This window comes from Rhincodon typus, chromosome 32 (genome assembly GCF_021869965.1).
Source record: "Rhincodon typus isolate 14 chromosome 32, sRhiTyp1.1, whole genome shotgun sequence".
In the NCBI taxonomy this organism is placed as follows: Eukaryota; Metazoa; Chordata; class Chondrichthyes; order Orectolobiformes; family Rhincodontidae; genus Rhincodon; species Rhincodon typus.
This window is the reverse complement of record NC_063363.1, coordinates 11,684,440-11,707,985: the sequence shown is the minus strand read 5'-3', so window position 1 is coordinate 11,707,985 and position 23,546 is coordinate 11,684,440. Positions and strand designations below refer to the sequence as shown.

General features: G+C 40.6%; 1 protein-coding gene across 7 annotated transcripts in view; it reads right to left on the bottom strand.

Annotated features, from left to right (window-relative positions):
• The window catches only part of LOC109931026 (dixin), a 107,295-nt gene that overhangs the window by 43,422 nt on the left and 40,327 nt on the right, over window positions 1-23,546 (bottom strand). For all 7 annotated transcript variants that reach the window (XM_048615552.1, XM_048615554.1, XM_048615553.1 and 4 more), the window contains 3 exons: window positions 23,070-23,195; window positions 22,324-22,582; window positions 18,630-18,728 (listed from right to left, as the gene is read on the bottom strand). In XM_048615552.1, coding sequence (XP_048471509.1) covers window positions 18,630-18,728; window positions 22,324-22,582; window positions 23,070-23,195 — 484 coding nt within the window. The remainder of the gene's footprint in view (window positions 1-18,629; window positions 18,729-22,323; window positions 22,583-23,069; window positions 23,196-23,546) is intronic.

Here is a 23,546-nt window from a genome sequence, read left to right as displayed (position 1 = left end):
GGGGAGCCTACCACCTTCCCTCAGAAATGATCTTCAACAGGCGGGTAGTGCACTCTTTCCCCAAGAGCAAGGTTTAAAGAAAACAATTAATAAGTAGTAAATTATTCCTTACTTTAATAAAAAAAAGGAATCATTTCTTGTAAACAAGAGTATGGTACCAAAAAAAAGGCAAGGCATTGCATATGTTTACAGTAAAAAAAACGGTTTGAATTTTTTTTTTACATACTTGTTGTGGAAATGTAATAAATACAGAGTACACTCCTGGCATCTTTCAAGCATTTTTTAATATGGAAAAAATAAGGAATCTATTACTGCTCACATGACCTATTTGGTGCTAGCCTTGTGCATGGAAAGATTCGTTGGAAGAGGAGACTAACAGTTCAAATCTAATGTAGGTTAATGCAGCCTGAGAGACATTTTGTTCAGATCTTTGTAAAGGTTATGCAGACGAAGGATTTAAAGCTTTTAAACTGATTGATTTTGTATATAAGTAATGGCAGCACAATTGCAGACCGGATAAATTTCATGCTATTTGCTATGGTTAGTATAATGAATTAAAGATAGTCTTATGAAAGAAAATCAAGGTAAAGCACTTTGTTTTGTCACCATGCATTTATATATGTATACATATATTTTCAAGTTGAAAATATTAAAAATATTGCACTGAATCTGATTGCTGCCATATCTTGCCAGAAATATCAGTGTACAGACACTGGTAGATAGCTGTAAACAAAGTACTGAGACAAATAAAAAGCATTGCAGCTATAACAGTACATATTCTCCTTTTTTTTTGAAAATTTCCTACCATTTGATCTGTAGTCCTCCCATTGTCCCCTCTGACCTTCAGCTTCACAACAAATTACACTCTTCATTTAGCCACTGTGCCTTTCCACTCGGTTCCAGTTCTTGTTACACATAGATCCAGCATAAAACGGTCTGAAAAGACTGCTTAAAATAGGAAGAAGTTTCTCCCAGCACCCGGCTCTAGAAGCTTACGTTCAAGCTATGCCGCCTATTTTGTTTGATCCCTTTATATTGTGAGCCATTTTCTTAGATGACTGTTCCTTTTCATGACATATTCAGTCTCAGTAACTTCGGTCATAACTCTTCACTTGCATCCAGTAAAGAACACTTTTTTAGGGAAAGAACAGCTCCAAATTGGAAACAGCTTTCTTTCACTGCTTGGCTAAAGAGACCAGTGTTTCAAATGCACTGCCTCTCTACTGCTCTGCCTTCTCTGTTGTCAAACATATCTAATGCACAACAGTCGCTGTTCATTTACTTCACACCACAGGGATAAAACAGAATTTTGCTCATGAAGGGAAGAGGTGGGGCTTGAAACTAATTAGGGTGGATTACATGCTGGCATGGGATTTAGTATGTTTTGTCCTTAGATGATGTTGATCATTAATGTTGTTGTTTCTAATGTGATTCAGATAATGATGTCTTTATGCATGGCATTAAGAAATACACCACAAATCTGCAGCAGCCAATACTGGCACACAACCACAGTCCTGTAGCATTATCAGACTACTTCCTCTGCAAATTTTGGCACAAATTGAAATCCTAGTCTATGGGTGAGTATATACAAAATTCCAGAGTCCAAAATGTTAAATATCTTCAATATTGTGTATTAATATATACACATAATATGTATTATATACAAATAAATTAAATCTGAAGCCTAGCTTTTTGATTCCACAGTGTAGTTGAGGGTCTGTTTCAGTCAATTAAAGATCAGCACAAAAGCTAAAAGAAAATGTTAATCTTTAAAGTGCTATTAGCATAGGTAGGAGCACTGAAATAAACAGTAACAAAAATACAAGACTTGCCTTTTTTAAATGCGTTTCTATTCCAAATTCACAAGACCCCTCACCTGAGGGTACTAATTCTTATAGATAGGGGCTACCTTTCTCAAGTTTCGCCCAATGCAGTGTCTGACCAAACTTAATTCTGGTGAAATGGGTTCAGATCCCACCTTGGCAGATGGTGAAATTTGAATTTTATAAAGTCTGTCTATAAAGACAGCTAGCCTAACAGTGACCACATAACCACTGCTGGTGGTCATAAAATACCCATTTGGCTCACGAATGTTCTTGTAGGGAATGAAATCTATGATCCCTACCCGATCTTGACGACACATGATGCCGGGCCCACAAAACAATGTAACTGACTCTTAACTGTCCACTAGACAAATAAGTTTGAGCAATAACTGCTGAACTAATCAGCAATGTCTATGACCATGAACAAATTTTTAAAAGAAGTAAGCACATACAATGTATTTTAATCATTCACATATGTGGACACTGGCATGGCCAGCATTTATTGTCCATCCCTATTTATCATTGGTAAGGGCTGTGTTCTTGAACTGCTGCAGTGCATGGGGGTAAGTACACCCATAATGCTGTTAGAGAGTTCCAGGATTCTTATCAAGCAACAGAGAAAGAACAGAAATTGTTGGGCTTGGGGATAAAGCTAGTGTTTATTGATATTAAATTCATTGTGTAATAATACTATCAGAAGTCAGTTTGCAGCCTAATCGTCTACCAAGTACCACAATGATAAAATAACTGTTTTCAAAGGCCTCAATGGACTGATATTGTTTATGAGGCATGGTGCGAGATGGTAATGTATGCTTGCTTATTGTAAAAGGTTCTATTGAAAATAACACTTATTTTTGTAAAAGAATATTTTCTTCTGTTTTCCTTGCTTTCTTTTTCCACTATGCCATGTCATGTCTATGTCCAAGGGTGTATCCAAGCAGGAGATAGCAAGAACAGCAGACACTGGAGTCAGAGTCAATATAGTGTGGAGCTGGAGGAACACAGCAGGTCAGGCAGCATCTGAGGGGCAGGACAGTCGATGTTTAAGGTGTACACCCCGCATCAGGACTTGCTGGCAGGACTTCAACAACATCAGCGCTTTATGTTCCTGATTGTAGAATAACATAATGACACCCAGTTTCCAGGTGTGTAAATGAATACCAAGAATTTAGAAAAGGATGACTGGTTTTCCTAAACCAGTACCACAGAAAATGTCAGTGTCTTGAGAACTGCAAGGAAAATGGGAAAACTGCAAGAAAAATGTGAGTCTCCACAATATTTTAGCTCATGTATCTGAATGGAAGATTTTGAAAACTCAAAAAAGTAATTCTCAGAGACACAAAACTTTAAGGGGATTTTCAATGCAGTTCCTAAAATATTATACAAACGCCAGTCACAGATATCAGGCAGCATTATTTCATTGTCAACATTGAACTACTGAATTAAGCATGGATTTGCCACAAAACTGAGCGAAACAGTATGGCAATGTTGGCAATATTTCCATTTGGGGTGACCATCCAGTGAAATGAAAATTTAACACATTTTTAAAAAATTGAATCTAATTCGAAACAATTCTTTAAACCATTTTTGAAATTGTTTGCATGATTTTGGCGCTAACTTCCCATTTACTCTTCAAAGGTTATTGCTGTAACAAATGAATTGGCTGCTATTGATTTTGTATTCTTTGCAAGCCGACTCATCTGCTTAACAATGACACAGCCAGCTACCAGTATCAATGTTACAGGGTACAAAAGGGTCACTATGTTTGGAAAGAAAAGCAGGCAAAGCTTTACTTGCCTCAGGAAAGCATAACTCACAAATAAAGGCAATGAACACTTGAGGATTGCAGCATCTTTTAAAATTGAATGCTGTAATTCAAATGTACAGCTAATTATTGCATAAAAATAATCTTTAGCTAGCAGCTCATTTTATTCTAGTTGTCATGAATCTCCAGCCAAATCAGTACCTGGCAAACAAATTTTTATTCCTACCTATGAATTCTGTAACCAGTCTTTTGTTTGCCTCCTTTGAAGAGAGTGATCCTGAACTCTACTTAGTGACACCTTCTATGCAATCCACCCTAGGTTAACAATTTGCTACGTAAACACTGTAGGCATCAGAGAGCAGCCAAACCACCTTCTGTGTTACAATGCTTTAGTATACTAGCCTGCTGTGAAACCAGGGAATTGGTTCTGCACAACAGTAAATCACTTATAACAGTATTCAGCTTGTTGCATACTTTGCTCAGAAAATATATTCCCTTCACGCTCTGATGTTCACTTCTTTGCTCAAATACTTTCTCTTCAGATATTTTAGGATCTTGTTTTTCTCAGATACTTGGGACATAAAATGCCAGGATGAAAAACCAAAGCTGGAAAAGGAAACTCTGTATCCAACACTGATAATTTAAAACTGTATACCAGACAGAAACCATTTCCAATAATAACACAATCAGTTCAATGCCACATATGCAGTCAGTTTTGCTTGGCCTGAATGAGACTAGACTAACTGAAACGTCACAGTCAAGACAGACAGCCTGGATCTGCTACTCAGTTGTGGAGCTGAATACAAGAACAAAAATCAATAAGGACTGCAGGCCTGCTTAGATCAGCAAAACTCACATCCAATGGCTTAAAAATAGTAAAATCAATGTTTACAAACACAATTATGCATAATAAAAGTAGTTCCTTAATTGACTTAGGGCCTCACAGTATGATTTTAATTTTAGGCACGTCGATAAAGAGTAAAGACTAAAAATATTTACTGCAGAGTACAAGTCCAGGTAATGTGAAAACAGAATTTGCATTCATGGAGCATTTTACACATCCCCAGGACTTGTCACATCCTGCCAAAATCAACAACATCACTGATGCTCTGTTTGGGTTTCATCAGGGCTATCCTGATCCTGACCTCATTACAGCCTTCATTCAAATAGCTCAAAACAGCTCAATTCAACAGCCAAGGTGAAAGTGATTGTCAAATGCTAGCTGGATGCCAAGGGAAGAGTGTGGCATCAACGAGCCCTGGCAAAAACTGAATCAAATAGGAATAGGGGCAAAATCTCTAATGGTTGGAGGCATACCGAGCTCAAAAGAAAAGTGATTGGGCTGATTGCTGGCCAATCTCTGTCCCAGTAAACTGCTGCAGGATCTCCTGAGGAGTCCTAGTTTCCAACTGCTTCATCAGCAGACTTCCTTCCATCATGAGGTCAGAAGTGGGAATATCTGTCAGTGACTGCACAATAGTCAAGTCCCATTTGCAACTCCTTCAGATACTGAAGCAGTCTGTACCAATATGCAGCAAAATTCGGATAACATACAGGTTTGGGCTGGAAAATTTCAAATAATACTGTTCCACACAAAGCAAGGTTGTCACTAGAGAATCTAAAAACCTCCTCTTAACACACAGTGGCAGTACAATCACGGAATTCCTCACTATCAGCATCCTGAGGATTACCATCGACCAGAAACTGAACTGGACCAGCTTATAAATATTGTAGCTGCAATAAGAAATCAGAGGCTGGGATTTCTGAGGCAAGTAACTAACTTGCCTCCGGACTCCTAGGATGTCTGGACTCTCAGCCAAGAATACAGAATGAGATTTAGCTGAGAGCCAAGATATCTAAGTGGAACATTCTCTTTAAGCTTCCAAGGTTTTGCATTCAGCATTGGCACACCAATCGCATTTACTTCTAGTTCCTGAAGTCACTGCCATGCATGAACCTTGGAGACTGATGCGGCTGAAAAGAAAACGAGAGAGAACACTCTCATCAAATTGTTGAAACAGCTGATTCCCAGGGATGACTTTGTTTGATTAACAGCTGTAGATCTCAGATGTGAACTGTCAATTACACAACTATTATTTACAGAAGATAAAGCAGTTTTGAGTACTAGCAGTTTCTACTATTGATACTTTGTTGATTGCACACCAATAAAAGAAGTGTCAGAAATTTTTTTCAAGAAATTGGCAAGCTTTGAAGGAATTACTTTCCTTAAAATAAAAGTTTTCTTTTTAAGAAACACATTCTATTGTTACTACAGGATTCAACAACTTTCTCTTCACTGGGTGAATGGGCATGGAATGCCACAGATTAGCATTAAAATATGAGGGGTCATGAGAGGTGGGTGGAGTGTCACAACTTGGTTTTAAGTGTATGAGGGACTACTGGGGGACGGAAGAGTGGGAACAATGTACTTTGGTATGGGAAATTTGGGCAAGACCTTTTGAACTGGCCTTTCAAAAAGGTTCCCTCATCCACACTATGGTTTGCAAAGGTTATGATTCTGTGAATAACAAGTCCTTTAAAAGCTGACTAGATTCCATGAAACTGTGGAGGAATAGGACATGCCCATACTGGCAAGAGAGCAGTCAGATGATGTGTAGGGTGTGGGCTTGTGACTCAAACCAGCTCTTGCCTTTTCTGCCAAAAATTAAAAGCTACTGGAATGGATTTGAGATACCCAGAACAGGTATCCAGCTGCAATTTTCACTCACCACAGAGTCCCTCAATTTCTTCAAAATCTAACCCAATATGTTTATAACTAGCAGTAATTTCCTCCTTCATCCTCAGTTCCAATTCGTGACACAGTCAAAGAAGCTAACTGACGTGACATCATTCTATTTGTAAATAATACTCAGAGAAGCAGAATATAATCTCAGAACCCAAGTTTTAAGAATAAAAGAAAACTTTCAATGAAGTCTTTCCTGTGAGAAGGATATGAATGGTCAATTGGGAATGATGTTTACACTGCTCCATGTAGAGCAATACTTGAAGGAAGCACTGAGGGTGACAAGGGCATAAAATGTATTCTGGGTGCAGGATTTCAATGTCCACCACCAAGAGATGTTGGGCAGCAGTACTACTGATTGAGCTGGTTGGGTCCTAAAGGACAGAGCTACTGGACTGGGTATGCAGCAAGCGGTGAGGGAAGTAACAAGAGGGAAAATCCTACTCGAGCCATCCTTACCAATCGGCCAACTGCAGATGCATCTGTCCATGACAGTATCAATAGAACTGACCAATGCACAGTCCTTGGGGAGACGAGGTCCACCTTCACGTGCAGAATAACTTCCATTGTGTGAGTGGCACTATCACCATGCAAAATGGGACAGATTTGAAAGATCTAGCAACTGGGCATCACAAGGCAGTGTGGACCATCAATAGCATCAGAACTGTACTCCAGCACAAGCTCTAACTTCATGGCCGGCATATTCCTACTCAACCATTACCATCAAGACAACAATCCTGGTTCAATGGAGAGTGCAGGAGGGCATGCCAGGAGCAGCATCAGGCATACCTAAAAATGAGATGTCAACCTGGTGAAGCTACCAAACAGGACTATTTGTATGTCATACAGTCATAGAGCTGTAAAGGATGGTCCAACTCGACCATATATCTTAAATTAATCTAGTCAGTTTTGCCAGTATTTGGCCTATATCCCTCCAAACCCTTCCTATTCATATACTCATCCAGATACCTTTTAAATGTTGTAATTATACCAGCCTCCATCACTTCCTCTGGCAGCTCATTTCATACATGCACCACGCTCTGCATGAAAATGTTGCCCCTTAGGTCCGTTTTAAATCTTTCCCCTCTCACCTTAAACCTATGCCCTCTAGTTTGGGACTCCCCCAGCCCCGGGAAAAGACCTTGTCTATTCACCCCATCCGTGATTTTAAAAAACTCTATAATGTCACTCCTCAGCCTCCCAGGCTCCAGGGAAAATAGCCCCAGTCTATTCAGCCTCTCCCTATAGCTCAAACCCTCCACCTCAGGCAACATCCTTGTAAATCTTTTCTGAACTCTTTCATGTTTCACAACATCCTTCCAAAGCAGGGAGACGAGAATTGCACGCTTTATTTCAAAAGTGGCGTAACCAATGTCCTGTACAGCTGCAACATGACCTCCCAACTCCAATACTCAATGCACTAACAAACAAAGGTAAGCATACCAAACACTTTCTTCACTATTAAAAAAACAGACGCTGCCAGGCCTGCTGAGCTTTTCCAGCAACTTTGTTTTTGTACTTTTTTCACTATCCTGTCTACCTGCAACTCCATTTTCAAGGAACTATGAAAATGCACTCTAAGGTCTCTTCATTCAGCAACACACTCCAGAGCCTTACCATTAAGTGTATAAATACTGCCCTGATTTGCCTTTCCAAAATGCAGCACTTCACATTTATCTATCAATCAGCATAAGTAGCAAGTAACAGGCAAAGCTAAGCAATCCCACAACCAACAGATCAGATCTAAACTCTGCAATCCTGCCACCTCCAGTCATGAACAGTGATGGACAATTAAACAACTCACTGGAGGAGGAAGCTCCATCTCCATCCTCAACGATGGAACAGCCCAGCACATCTGTGCAAAAGATGAGACTGAAGCACTCACAGCAATCTTCAGCCAGAAGCCCCAAGTGGATGAGCTATCTCGGCCTCTTCCAGTGGTCCCCAGCGTTACAGATACTAGTCTTTAGCCAACTTGATTCACTCCACATGATATCAAGAAATGGTTGGAGACATTTAGTCATGCAAAGGCTACAGGCCCTGACAACATTCTGGTAATAGTGCTGAAGACTTGTGCTCCAGAACTTGCTGCTTCCCTCGCCAAGCTATTCCAGTACAGTTACAACACTAGCATCTACCCAACAACGTGGAAAACTTGTCCAGTTATGGACTGTACATAAAAAGCAGGACAAATATAACCCAACCAGTTATTGCCCCATCAGTCTACTCTCGATCATCAGTAAAGTGACGTAAGATGTCATCAATAGTGCTATCAAGCAGCACCTGCTCAGCAATAACCTCAGTGATGCCCAGTTTGGGTTCTGCCAGGGCCACTCAGCTCCTGACCTTATTACAGCCTTGGTTCAAACATGGACAAAAAAGAGCTGAATTCCAGAGGTGAGGTGAGATGAGAGTGACAGCCCTTGACATCAAGGCTGCATTCGACTAAGTGTGGCATCAAGGAGCCCTAGCAAAACTGGAATCGATGGGGATCGGGGGCAAACTCTCCACTGGTTGGAGTCATACCTGGCACATAGAAAGATGGTCATGGTTGTCGGAGGTCAGTCACCTCAGCTCCAGGACATCTCTGCAGAAGCTTCTCAGGGTAGTGTCCTTGGCCCAACTATCTTCAGTTGCTTCATCAATCACCTTCCCTCCATTATAAGGTCAGAAATGGGGATGTTCGCTGACGATTGCACAATGTTCAGCACTGTTTGCAAACAGCGAACAGCACATCCGCATTTCTGACCTTATGATGGAAGGAAAGTCATTGATGAAGCAACTGAAGATAGTTGGGCCAAGGTTACTATCCTGAGAAACTCCTGCAGAGATGTCCTGGAACTGAAATGACTGACCTCCAAAAAACACGGCCATCTTTTTATGTGCCAGATACTGAAGCAGTCCATGTTTAAATGCAATAAGATCTGGACAATATCCAGGCTTGGGCTGACAAGTAGAAAGTAATAATCATGGCACACAAAAGCCTGGCTATGACCATCATCAATAAAAGACAATCTAACCTCTACCCCTTGATGTTCAATTGAGTTACCATTGCCGAATCCCCCACTATCAACATCCTGGAGGGTGACCATTGCCCAGAAACTCTACTGGACTTGCCACACAAACACAGTAGCTACAACAGGTCAGATGCTAGGAATTCTACGACGAGTAACTCACCTCCTGACTCTCCAGATCCTGTCCATCATCTACAAGGCACAAGTCAGGAGTGTGATGGAATGCTCTCCACTTACCTGGATGGGTGCAGCTTCAACAACATTAAAGAAGCTTCACACCATCCAGGACAAAGCAGCCTGCTTGATTGGCACTAAATCTATAAGCATCCACTCCCTCCACCACAGATGCTCAGTGGTAGCAGCGTGTACTATCTACAGGATGCACTGCAGAAATTCACTAAAGATCCTTAAATTGCACCTTCCAAACCCATGACCACTTCCATCTAGAAGGACAACAGCAGCAGATACACAGGAACACCATCATCTTCACATTCCCCTCCAAGACCCTCACCATCCTGACTTGGAAATATGTCACCTTTCCTTCATTGTCACTGGGTCAAAATCCTGGAATTCCCTCCCTATTGGCATTGTGGGTCAACCTACAACAGGTGGATTGCAGCAATTCAATAAGGCAACTTACCACCACTTTCTTAAGGGCAACTAGGGATGGGCAATAAATGCTGACCATCCAGCAATGCTCCCACCCCACAAATTTTGAATAAAAAAAAAACTTTTTAGTGCTGCAATAGCATTTCTAATTACATAGCCACATGTTTCTTAGTATGAAATCTAGGATGGTTACAATATTAGTTACCCTTTAAAATAACACACATCCTGCCTGAGCCCTCTAGAACACATTGTCCCACAACACGCATGCACTCAACATTTTCATCTTTTCTAACTTACTGGAATACATTCGCCAACCTCTGGGGGTGAAGAAATTGAGAGAGTTGGACAGCACTGAAACAGAAACTTCAGCTCAACTCACCCACGCCCACCAAGTTTCCTGAACTGAACTAGTCTCATGTGTCTGCATTTGGCCCATATCCCGCTAACCTTTCTTACCCATGTACCCATCCAAATGTCTTTCAAATGTTGTAATTTTACTCACCTCTAGCACTTCCTCTGCAGCTTGTTCCATATACGCACCACCCTCTGTGTGAAAAACTTGCCCCTCAGGTCCCTTTTAAATCTTACCCCTCTCACTTTAAGCCTATGCCCTCTGGTTTTGGACTGTCCTACCATGGGGAAAAGCCCTTGGTTATTCAACTTAGCTATGCCCCTCATGATTTTATAAATCTCTTTAAAGTTACCCATCAGCCTCCTATGCTCCAGGGAAAAAAGTCCTAGCCTATCCAGTCTCTCCTTGTAACTCAAACCCACCAGTCTCGGTAACATCCTTGTAAATCGTTTTTACACTCTTTCCCTTTTAACAACATACTTCCTATAGCACGTGAACAGAATTATATGCAATACTCCAAATGTGGCCTTAACAATGTCTTGTATAGCCATAACTCGACATCCCAACTCCTGTACTCAGTGCTCTGACCAACGAAGTGGAGGTGGCGGTGTTAGGCTGAGGTGAATAAGGGCAGAAGTCACACAACACCAGGTTATAGTCCAGCAGGTTTATTTGAAATCACAAGCTTTTGGAGTGCTGCTCCTTTGTCCGGTCCCTTCACGTGACGAAAGGGCAGCGTTCAAAAGCTGGCGATTTCAAATAAACCTGTTGGACTATAACTTGGCGTCGTGTGATTTCTGACCCTGACCGATGAAGATCAAGCGTGCCAAACACTGTCCTCACCACCCTGTTTACCTGTGATGCCACTTTCAAGGAGCTATGTACCTGGACCTCGAGATCTCTCTATTCGACAACACTCCCCAGGGCCCTACCATTTACTGTGCAAGTCCTGCCCTGGTCTGTCTTCCCAAAATACAACACCTCACATTTATCTAAATCTGCCATTACTCAGCCATATCCTAAAAGGTTTATCCCTTATTCATAACAATGACACTTGGTTCTGCACTCCCACACCATCAGGAATATCCTTCATGCACTTGACCTCTCTAGTCCTGTTAGAATTTTATAGGTTTCTATGAGATTCATCGTCATTCTTCTAAACTCCAGTGAATACAAACCCAACCAACTCTCTCCTCATACCTCAGTCCTGCCATCTCGGCAATCAATTTGATTAGCCTTCACTGCATTCTCTCTATAACAAGAACATCCTTCCTCAAAACAGGAGACCAAAACTGCACACAATATTCCAGGTGTGACCTCAATGTGCTGTATAACTACAAGGTCAAAAAATCACATGACATCAGGTTATAGTCCAACAGGTGTATCTGAAGACACAAGCTTTTGGAGTCTCACTCCTTCTTCAGGTGTCAACTACTGCAAAACATTCTGGTCCAGTATTCAAATCTTCTTGCTGTGAAACCCAACATACAGTTTGCCTTCTTCATTGACTGCTGCTCCTGCATGTTTACTTTCAGTGACTGGTGCAAGAGGACCCCCAGCTCTCATTGAACACTCCCCTCTCTCAATTTGCAGCCATTCAAATAATAATCCTCCTTCCTACTTTTGCTACCAAAGTAGATGATCTCACATTTATCCACATTATAGTGCACCTGCCATGCATTTTCCCATTTATTCAGCCTGTAACAAATTATGCTGCAAAATCCATGTATCATCCTCACATCTCAACCTTCCACCCAGCTGTACGTCATCTACAAATTTTGAGATATTATGTTTATTTCCTTAATATAAATCATTAGCATTATTATATTGTGAATAGCCAGGATCTTAGTACCAATCCCTGCGGTACCCCACTAGTCACTGCCTGCCATTCAGATAAAGATCTATTTATTCCTACTCTTTGGTTAGCAGATAGGAAACAATTTCCTATCCATCTCAATACACTCCCCCCAATCCCCTGCACTTTAAGTTTACACTCTAGTCTCTTACATGGGACTTTGTCAAAAGCCATATGAAAGGCCAAATAAACCATATCCATTGGCTCCCCGATCAACTGTACTAGTTACATCCTTGAAGAATTCCAGCAGATTTGTCAAGTCTGATTTCCCTTTTCTAAATCCACGCTGACTGTGTCTGATTCTACCAATGTTTTGTACGTGCTCTGCTACAAAAGCCTTGATAATGGATTCTAGCGTCTTCCCTGCTACTGATGTCAGCTATCTGGTCCATAATTCCCTGTTTTCTCTCTAATTTCCTTTTTAAATAATGGGATTACAATAGCAATGCTACAATCTGTAGAAAACTGAAATAACTGGGGATATTGGAAATCAGAAACAAAAACAGAAATTGCTGGAAAAACTCAGCAAGTCTGGCAGCATGTATGAAGAGAAATCAGAGCAAACATTTTGTGTCTAGTGACTCTTCTTCAGAACTGAGGGTAGGTAGGAAAAGGTTGATATTTACACAGATGATGGAGCGGGGGGATTGGGGAAGAGTAAACAATAGTTGGAGATACAGAGCCTGAAGAGAGAAAACAGCTGAACAGACAAAGGAGTGATTAAAGGTCAGTCTGGGGAAATAAATAGCTGCTGATGGGTGCTGACAATGGGTTGTACGTGGTATCAGCCCATGCAATGACAAGGCCCGGTGGAGGTTGGGGTAAGGGCTTGGCCTCAAGCCCTAAAATTTTTGAACTTGATATTAAGTCCAGAAGCTGCAGAGTTCCCAGGTGGAAAATAAGGTGCTATTCTTCCAGCTTGCACTGAACTTCACTGGAGCACTGCAGCAAGCCTGCGAGAGATGTTGACATGTTGGAGGTGACAGGCAACTGGAAGTTCAGGGTATTTTTTTTTGGCAGAAGAACGTAGGTGTCCTGCAAAGCGATCACCCAATCTGTACTTTGTTTCCCAATGTAGAGGAGTCCATATTGTGAGCGGCGAATACAGTGGACTGGATGAGTGAAGTGCAGGTAAAGCACTCCTTCAGCTGGAAGGCGTGCTTGGGGCCTCGCGTGGTGAGGACGAAGGATGTAAATGGGCAGGTGTCACACCTTCACACATGCAGGGAAAAGTGCTGTGGGGCTGTCAGGATGTGTAGAGGGTGAAGGAAGAGTGGACCAGGGTGTCCTGGAGAGAATGGTAACTCCGGAAGGTTGACAAGGGAGGGGAGGGGAGGGGAGGGGAATAAGTGTCTGGTTAAGGCATCCCACTGGAGCTGGCGGAAATGACAGTTAATGATCCTATGGATGTGGATACTGGTGGGATGGTAGAGGAGGATAAGAGGGACCCTATCGCCATTGTGGGAGGGAAGAGAGGAAGTGAGGACCAAAGTGCAGGAAATGGATCGAACCCAGCTGAGGGCCTTGTCAACTACGGTGCTGGGTAATCCTTGGTAAAGGAAGAAGATGGACATTTCAGAGGCCCCTTGTCCAAACTGGCATCATCAGAACAGATGGAACAAAGACAGAGGATCTGAAAGAATGGTCTAGAATCCTTACAATTGAATCCTTTAAACAATTAGTGTCATCGGGGCCGTTTATCATGCATAGCATCAGCTATGTCCGGTCAATCACCTGATTAATGACAACATGTCTGCATTTTCCTCTTGTGGGCAATACTCAATGCTTAGGAGCAGGAACTCTAACTACTTCTTCTTACCCAGGCTCAAAGATGCTAAAGCCAAATAACAGTCTCAACTGCTGTCCTGACTGCAATTAGCTAATTCATCAGAAATTCAGGTCAAATCTGAAGCCTCTAGCGTCTAAAGGTTTTAGTACTACAGGACTGAAGGTTTGTTGAATGATACTTCATTGGTATAAATTAAATTGAGCAATAAATCAATTGTTTTTAAGAATAAATATTTTTGCACATTTCTCCAGTTCTACTCGGAACAGACACAAATAATTTCCCTGGAGAAATAAACACTAAAAGGCTGAAATGTTCATTATTGGACAAAAAAGGTGTATCAAATTAAAAATAGTAAACAAAAAGAAAAATTGCTGAAAAAGCTCAACAGGCCTGGCACCATCTGTACAGAGAAATCAGACTTATTCTGAGGAAGGGTCCCTGGACCCAAAACGTTAACTCTGATTTCTTTCCACAGATGCTGCCAGACCTGCTGAGCTTTTCTAGCAATTTCGGTTTTTGTTTTTGTTTTTGTTTCTGATATCCAGCATCTGCAGTTCTCTCAGTTTTTAAAAGTAGTGAATACACTTTTGATGGTTCAACTTAATATTTATATTAGCGGGATAAGTTAGGGTTAAAAAAAGATGGATGGACGTTCTCAAGTTTAAAGAAATAAGCATTCAAATTGCCAAGTTCTCAATTTGCGAAATTATCCCATTTCCAGATTTTTAAAATAGCATGGAACTGCATCACAACTGACACCAATTAAATACAATCCTGGGGGAAGGATGTCCCAGATTGCAGTAACATGGAATGATTCTGAATTACTTTTTATTTTTAAAAATTAGCAACTATGAGAAAGTTCCTGGAGTTCCTTATATAATTGTTTTCCTCTAACTTTCATTGTACCTTCAGTGCCACACTCACAGCGCCAAGTTCTTTTGCAAGAAGTGCTCTCTATACAAATAATCCACTTCATGACACTTAGTACTAGAAATAATTTAAAGACTTAACCGGATTGCGTATTTGACTGACTAGATGGGTCACAGGCTGTTAACTAAGAAAGAAACAAAATGCAGCAGGGCTCAACTCCAAATTTTATTTACTTCAAATAAACCCTCCATCCACTGCCCAAGACTTCTGTCCTCAGATTTTATTTTCTGTCTTCTCCTGAATCTGGTAAAACGCACATAAAAGAGTGCAGTACTCTGGATAAAGAAGCTCCATTTCACCCAAGTAAATATCCATGAAAGAACCTCACCAATCAAGGACAACTGGTTATCAATCCATGGAATACATAATGGACTAATTTAATACCTTTAATGGGCCCAAAAGCCAGAAGCAAACACTCTATGGTTGTCAGCATGCCCCCAGCCCAATTAATTATTTGCTACATGGTACAGATCTCCCCATTAAAGATGGTGGCATGCCCCCAAGATCTGCCAATCAATTAGAGGGACAACAGCTCAGCAGCCTCAGTAGTGTCTCCAGGGCCGAGACCACTACTGGGACTGCAACTGGAGGAGAATGACACAGTAATGGCTATGTGCCCTCATAACTGAAGAAGTGGGACCTGGGATGCCAGAGTCTATCTGGTCCTGGAGATATGGTAAACGTATAGTGAGGGGTGAGGCGAGGGAGGGTAGAGATAGGGAGAAGGTGGTACTCTTGCCACAGGGCAGAGAACTATTCTGTGGACCAAAGGTGCCAAAAAGGAGGAATAATAACCCTCCAGAGCCCACTGCACTTTTCCTGTGCACTGGAGGAGTCATTCCCCAACCCTCACCAACAGAATAACTAAGTGCAAACCCAAATGGGAAATCACTATCACCTAGCCACTGAAGAGGCTCAATTGGGCTCCTGGTTGGCAGGCCATCCATCTCCTTCCTTGCCTCTAGCAGAATAGCATGAGCAGACAATGCGGTCTCCACCCACCGACTTCTCTGGACATTTTATAGACCGTCCTCCATTCCAGCCCATTCCCAGAGTGTTGAACTCTGGCCCAATTATTTTATTCTTTTTAAAAATATTTTCTAATCAACCTGTTCAGAGAGTTTTATTACATATTTCTCCAGCAAGTGAGACTTAAACCCAGGTCTCCTGAATTAGAGGTAGGAACACTACCAATGTGGCAAAAGAACCTTAATTATTCTGTTCTTACCTATATATTTCCTGTGGTGTTCATTGTTTAATAATTAGGGGAAATTCTGACTAATTTTCCTTTTTCTAATTGAAATCAATACTAGGGCCTCCGCTTTGCTGACAGTTCAATCTCTTGCCAAATGCCACTTCATTATTCAAGTCAGTCAAATGATATCTAGCAAAAACTGTACTTATTTTTGCAATCACAGATGAACTTTAAAGAATGGCAAGCAAATCAAAACTGTGGTCAAACACAAAACAACATTCTCAGTGATTATTTCTCTCAAATATTTGTTGGAGAAGATGACTAACATTTTCTTAATAAACAAAGATAATGTAAATATTGTGAGATTGGTTAAATATTAAGATGCCCATATTAAGGGTAAAAAAAAAAGACTCAGTATCTTGTCTTTTGAAGGGCTATTTTGCAGGAAAAAGAACCAAATCACTTTTTTCTTTCTATGCTTCAAGACATTCCAGCTTAGCAAGGATGGTAGTGCACACTGACCACGTAGCAATAGCTAAAGAGGTTTGTTACTCTTATAGTTTGACTAATTCCAAGTAATTTCTTGTCTCCCAACTGGATTTCCACTGAGCAAACAAGACGAAAATTGCATCTTAATTTTACTGAATTACTTTTGTTATATATATCAGCATCAACCAAAAAAAAGGGCCAGTGTACATTTCTAAACAGTGTTTTTATTGGATGCTTTAAAATTCTCATGCTGCCAGGAATATATGTAAGAAAGAATAAATTCTGATAAAATCAAACTAAATTGCACTATCTAGAAAAGTAGCAAAAGTTAAATCGTCTATAACATACACAAGTCAAAACTCTGATCTAGAAGACTATGATGAGGGGCTTATTAATAGTGAAACTTTGTTAAAAACTTAAAAGAGAAGTCAGGCTGAGTGTGAAACAGGCAGCCAATTTGCTGTGACTGGTTCTTGCATGGCCATAAACATTACATTTGCATGTTCTTGTCCAGGAACATGGAGGTCTACCAATTTGCCCCAAAATCTGTGTAAATGGCATGTGTAATCATATTCTTGGCAACTCCAAGTACAAATTCCTCTACCACTCCACCATCAGAAGCACTTTTAAACACCTTACTCACCGCAGCACAGTCAACATTGCATCATGTAAAGAACGGCATACGTAAATCCATATCTTAACATATCACAGTACAGCTCATTACAGCACAGTACAGTTCACACACTGCATTAGCCAAAACAAAGGAACACTGCACAACTGAAGAATATTTGACAGATTTCAATTTACAATCGCTCTGGGAATAGCTATTGGTAAAATGATGATAGATTTAAACTTTTGTTCTCACCTTCAATTCAATCAAGCTATATTTTAACAATTGGTTTGGTCCTGAACTAGTTTACCCACAGCAGCTGTACTGCATCTAAGTAGAGAATAATCAACCTCCAAAAGGAAACAAGGGACCATAACAGAACTCAGCTAATTTAACAAAATCCTCCTTTATCCTGAGACTATTGAAGGATATATATTTTTATAGTTGTACTGTGCTTTTGAACTATAATTAGCCATTCATGTAACTTCTTTGAGGCTTTTCGCAACCTAATGCTCAGTACAGCAACAAAATAATGCATAGCATGTTATTATGGTCTTTATTTAGATATAAATGAGTATGTACTAATTCTAGATCTCAGATCAACAGTTGCAACAGTTCAGAGGGCTACGGTGTTCCATCAATAGCTCAACAAGTTTATCTACAAATTATCCAAGCCATAAAATTTAGAACGGTAACAAGGTTTCAGTCCTCACTTGGCGACAATAGGAACTGCCGATGCTGGAGAATCTGAGATAACAAGGTGTAGAGCTGGATGAACACAGCAGGCCAGGCAGCATCAGAGGAGCAGGAAAGCTGACATTTCGGGTCCGGACCGAACATTTAAAAGGCATCTGGATGGATATATGAATAGGAAGGGTTTAAGAGGGATATGGGCCAAATGCTGGCAAATGGGACTAGGTCAGACTGGGATGCCTGGTCGGTGTGGACAAGTTGGACTGAAGGGTCTTTTTCCATGCTGTGTGACTCTATAGAATAATGGACTAATTTTAATCTTACTCACTTGGTGGGAACTAAGCTCAGAGAAATTTATCCCCTTAATGTGCCATTCTCTTCCTCTTTCAAATGGCAAAAGACAAGTGCACTACCTTAGAACCATGTCTGCCAATCCTGGCTGAAAGGTAACCTCATGTACTACCTATTTCTAATTTATCACCCAACTTAACCATCCTCTAAAAGAAAAATCTAAAATCTTGCGTCATGTTTGAACTGCAACTTAACTTCAAAACCTTTTTAAAATAATATCTCTTAATATGTATTATTTTTAGAACTATTAGTGAAGAATACAAGTTTTAACTACCAATTTTACAAGTTCCCCAAGTTTCACAGAAGAACGATTAAAACATTTAACCAGACACAACAAGCATAAATGGAAATAGCTACACACCTAAGAGTAAATTTAAAGGACAGTACAATCATAATGAGTAACTATAATACCTTGGGGAAAGTGGAGGAGATAAAGGCATCTGTTGCCCCTCATACTGCTGCACCATTGCCCGAACACTCCAGGTGTGACTTCCGACTTCATCCTCAAAGCTACAGAAAGAAATAAAACAGTCACACTATGCCACACTGGAAATCTAAACAGGGAAGTTTATGCAATTTCTTCCATATCTCCAAATTTCAGAAATTATGGCATCCTACAAGTCTATTTTCTTAGTATCTAGGAAAAACGCTAAGTTGCAAGACATTCAGGGCAGAATCTTATACACGCCTGAGCGATATGGATTGTAAAGAGATTTGTGGCAGAATTGGACAAGAAGTCAAAGACAGCCATCTCTATATCAGTGGCAACTCACATCATCTTTTATGCTTTTCATAAGCAGTGGGACAAGTTTCTCAGTCGGCTGCAGCAAGTTGTCAAATAAAGGAGATAAGTGCTTGATAAATGTCTTGTCGATGAACCAACTCATCGCATTAATATTCAGCTTTCTATTTGCGAAACTCACCAAACAAGCTACCCATTGGAGGAAACCCAACAATGGAACCCAGGGGGAGAACTTGAAGTTTCAGCTCACTATTTGCTGTAAGTGACCTCAGAGTTGAGTCTGATCAAACTGCAGATCAGGGTGTGATCTACGGGCACCACCCACTTGCCTCCCTCATCCATAGATAGTGGCATCTGCCTGGGGTGAGCAGGAAGCCCAGAGTATTTCCACTCCAACTCCATTGCCTAGGAATAAGCAAGGCGAACTGCCAACACAGGCTCCATATGTCCCGGGAGACTGTAACTGAACTATGCTGGACGATGGAGCAGGACCTGCAGGCTGCATGAGTGGAACGTCATCTTCTCCGGGTGGTTGTGAACTTGTAAACTTGTGAACTGCAGCTCTGAACTTTTACTTGCTCCTTTCAGGTAGCAACAGATTGGTTGTGTGGGATTTCAGTCCTGCTTCCACAAATGTATGAGGATAGTGGCCAAGGCCATCTGAGCAAAATCACACCAATTCATTTCAAGCTGTATTCCGAGGACCAGGACAAGGTTTGTGGGGAATTGGAAGCTGTCACTGTCTTTGGAACAGCTGAATTGAACTTCAATGAGCTTCAGCCTCTAGTGGTTTTGTCTGTGTTTGTTTTTCCTTTCTGTAAATAATAGATGATGTTTGGATTTGCCTTTTTTTAGAATTTATTCATGGGATGAGGGCATCATTGGCTGGGTCAGCATTTATTGTAAATCCCTAGTTGTTCTAGAAGAGGTGATTGCTATGTGATGTTATCCTACAGGGCAATGACAAAATGTGGGTCTACAGTGGGCACTGGGGACAGGATAGTGCTAACTTAGAGAGGGTGTTCAAACTGAATGTAGCTACCAACAGTTAAAGCCTGTGGTGTGGTTGTTAAACTGCTATCAAGGTGAGAGGAGGAGGTTGCATGTGCTAAGGTTTCTCAGCGATATTGGTTATCTGCTGTGGCAATGTGAATTTGTGGCTGCTGTGCCATCACCAGACTGCCAACACTTTGTCCAGGTGCATTACAGACTTTCAAAGATTGAGCAGGCACAGGGGTGCCGATCTTTTGGTGGTTATCGGATGTTTGATGTGTTGCTCTGGGAACAGCATGTGTTGAGACAAGGCTAGAATTAAATGTGACAGATGCCATAGGGTAGGCAAGTTTGGCAAGATTTGGTGAGAAACTGTGCTAGGCTTGGGGTGAAAACTTCAGCACTTGGTACTTAACTGGACTTTATATTAATTTCATGACAACCAGCAGAGGGCACTTATGCAACAGTTTCTTCTTCATATCCACTCCGCAAAATAGTGCTTCTAGTAAATTATTTGTCTGAAATTAGAAGAACAGCCCCCATACTAAAATACTCTTTATTCGCATAACAATTAGGGATCAAAAATGAGCTATTGTTACATGGGCGCTGTCCATATGTGCAAACTAATAAACTGACCTAAGTGAGGTCAACCAATTATGTATATTTCCGGTTTCTCAGACATAACATTGCAGAGGCCTCAGGAGCACTGGGGTGTATGACAGGACACCAGTCCTTGAAATACTGATGGGCCCATATTGTGTGATTAGATTTCCGTTGCACAGGGAGGGTCAAATAGTACTGGCAGCAAACCTGAGATGCCCAAAGTATTCTCTTGAAAGGTGACCATATGTGAACCTCTATTCTAAATGGATATTCAAAGATGAAATGCCTCTCGGCTGGTCACCTACCTGCAACAGAAATGGTTTACTTAATAAGCCAAATGCACAGTCTGTGAATCCTATTTGCCTTGCAACCTTGGGAGATGATGCCCTGATCATATCATAAATACAACAATACAGAATGCCTAATGCAGATGCCAAGTACGGTCAATGAATTGTTGCATTGTGATTACCATATTATTGGTCACATAAATATTTAAAACAACTGACCCATAATTTTTTTAATCCACATAATTCCCAAAGGGACAGTTTGCAATATACATTACAAAGAACTAATTAGAAGTTACCTGTATTTCCATATGATCGAAATTTACTATTAGAACCAGACACACAAAAACAAAAGCACAACATCAGAGTTATTAACATGCATCTTGTAGCAGCTAATGGAAAGGTAGAGCAGTCTGAAATCTGGAAACAGCCTGCCTGTTCCATCAGCTGTGTAATGATACGTTAAAAAGAATATCAAAAAAAAATAAGTACAATCAATACATGATTGGATAAAGAGCGGAATGTTTCTGCATAAATAACTAAAGACAAATATGAACTGTCTCAAATTTTACATTTCCAATGATACTAGTTAATTTTAGATCGCAAGTCCAGCTTTCACTCATGCAGACATGAGTATCAACACTTAACACAGAATTAAACTGCTGGGAGAACAATGAAGACAAGTCAACATTCACAGGTAAAGTGGAGCATAGTGTTAGGCCTGCTTTGCATTGAAGATAAATTATCTTTAGTTTTTTTCCCAGCTGATGTTTAAAACAGCAGATTTTTCTTACTTCCTCTTTCACTGAATCTGTTGTTGGGCAATCACATCCTAGTCCTGTTAGTGTATAATATGAGCTCCAGGCACAATCACAAGTACCACCCGTTTAATCTCGACTATCACCAGGAAAAGGCGCAATTATGCAATTCTCCCAGCAAAAACAAATTCTGAATATTACAACAATAGCTGAAGTTTGGGTTGAGAGGCACTTCTTGGTGTGTTTCTTGTGTTTGTTTTTCTTACTTAGGTACAGAATCACAAAACTACATTTAGAAATTTTGTTTTAAGTTTATTTGCTTCAAGGGATGTGTGCATCACTGGCTATACCAGCAGTTATTGCATATCTCTGTCGCTTGAAACAAGACCAGTTGTTTGTGTATTTCATTTTCAACATGTTATTTAAGACAAAAAAAGTGGAGAAAAGTAATTTAAATTTTGCATACGAAATGAATAAAAACTTTGGCTGTAGACAATGTGACTGTGGAGTTTTTCTTTGTGGCAGTTCAATTTTATACCATGCATAGAATGCTGTTCATCTGATTCTTAGAATTGTTAGTGCTATCACTAAAATAGCACAAACATATAATAGCTTTACCTCTACAGTGATCATTTTAACACCACACAAAATACCAATGCAATTGAAATACGACAGTAACATGCAAAAAGTATCATGTTCAGGAATACCAAAAATCCTATTCTCACCTCTGTACTTCGTGTTTGTATCGGAATATTTCCCGTCCAGATCGAGAAACGTCTTGCCGAACCTCTGCAAGAGCTGCAGCAGCTGTCTGCACCATGGCAGTGGCAGAAAGTGGCCTGTGATTGTCCAAAGAGTTTGTAGACTTGTTCTTCATGGGTACTGCAGACCACTGGCTGGCAGATCGAACACCAGATGGTTTGAAGTGAGCTGCCAATGCTAGAATCAGTCTCATTATGCATTTCAGGTTCCCTTCAACGATGTCTTGGCAAGAAAAATAAAATGTTTATTTCCAATAACAACTATTTTATTTTCCAATTTTCCTCTCTCATCTGCTCTTCCCTTCTTATAACAATTTATTTTATCAATTGCAAGTGCTCAGCAACAAGATCCATTTGAAAACTGAAGGCAATACTGGAATAATACAAATGATTTATGCAAGTCTTTGATGCCATAAAATCATGTTATGACTGTTGAACTGTCAATCATCTCTTCTGTCAGAGAAAGAGAAGCAGTTTCATAGAAAAAGGAATGGAAATGCAAAAAAAAGACATGACAAAGTTGATTGTAACAAAAATAGAATAGAAAATAACAGCTCAAAGAGCTGAATGGCTTACTCCTGTTCCTATAAAAATAGAATTTGACTTAATCAATTCCCCTAGATAAAGCCATCTCTTTGACGCACCTTGGGGCTTTTAAAAAAACTTTAAAGGTGTTCTATTAAAACAACGTTTTGTTATTGTAGACTCACCTCGAGCAGAAGTCTGGTGCATTCGGATCTTTTTAGATGTTATGAATTGCAGCACTTTCTCCACATTTTCTTTCATTTCCTGATGGCTGGTAGGGTTGAAGCAAATGTCACCGAGTTGCTCACCGGCTTCATAACGGAGCAACAGAAAACGAGCAATTACATAGAGATAGTGGTTTTGGAAAGCATACAAATACACTTTCCTACTGCATTGGCAAATGTTTCAAGCTTTAGAAATAGCCAGTTGTACCACAATTCTGTTCAAACAAAAGATGCCACTGCCCGCTGTCCTCAAAAGATGTCTACGGACATCTATTCACAGCAATAAAATTTACCAGAGATAGTAGGAACTGCAGATGCTGGAGAATCCGAGACAACAAGGTGCAGGGCTGGATGAACACAGCAGGCCAAGCAGCATCATAGGAGCAGAGAGGCTGACGTTTCGGGCCTAGACCCTTTTTCTGATGAAGGGTCTAGGCC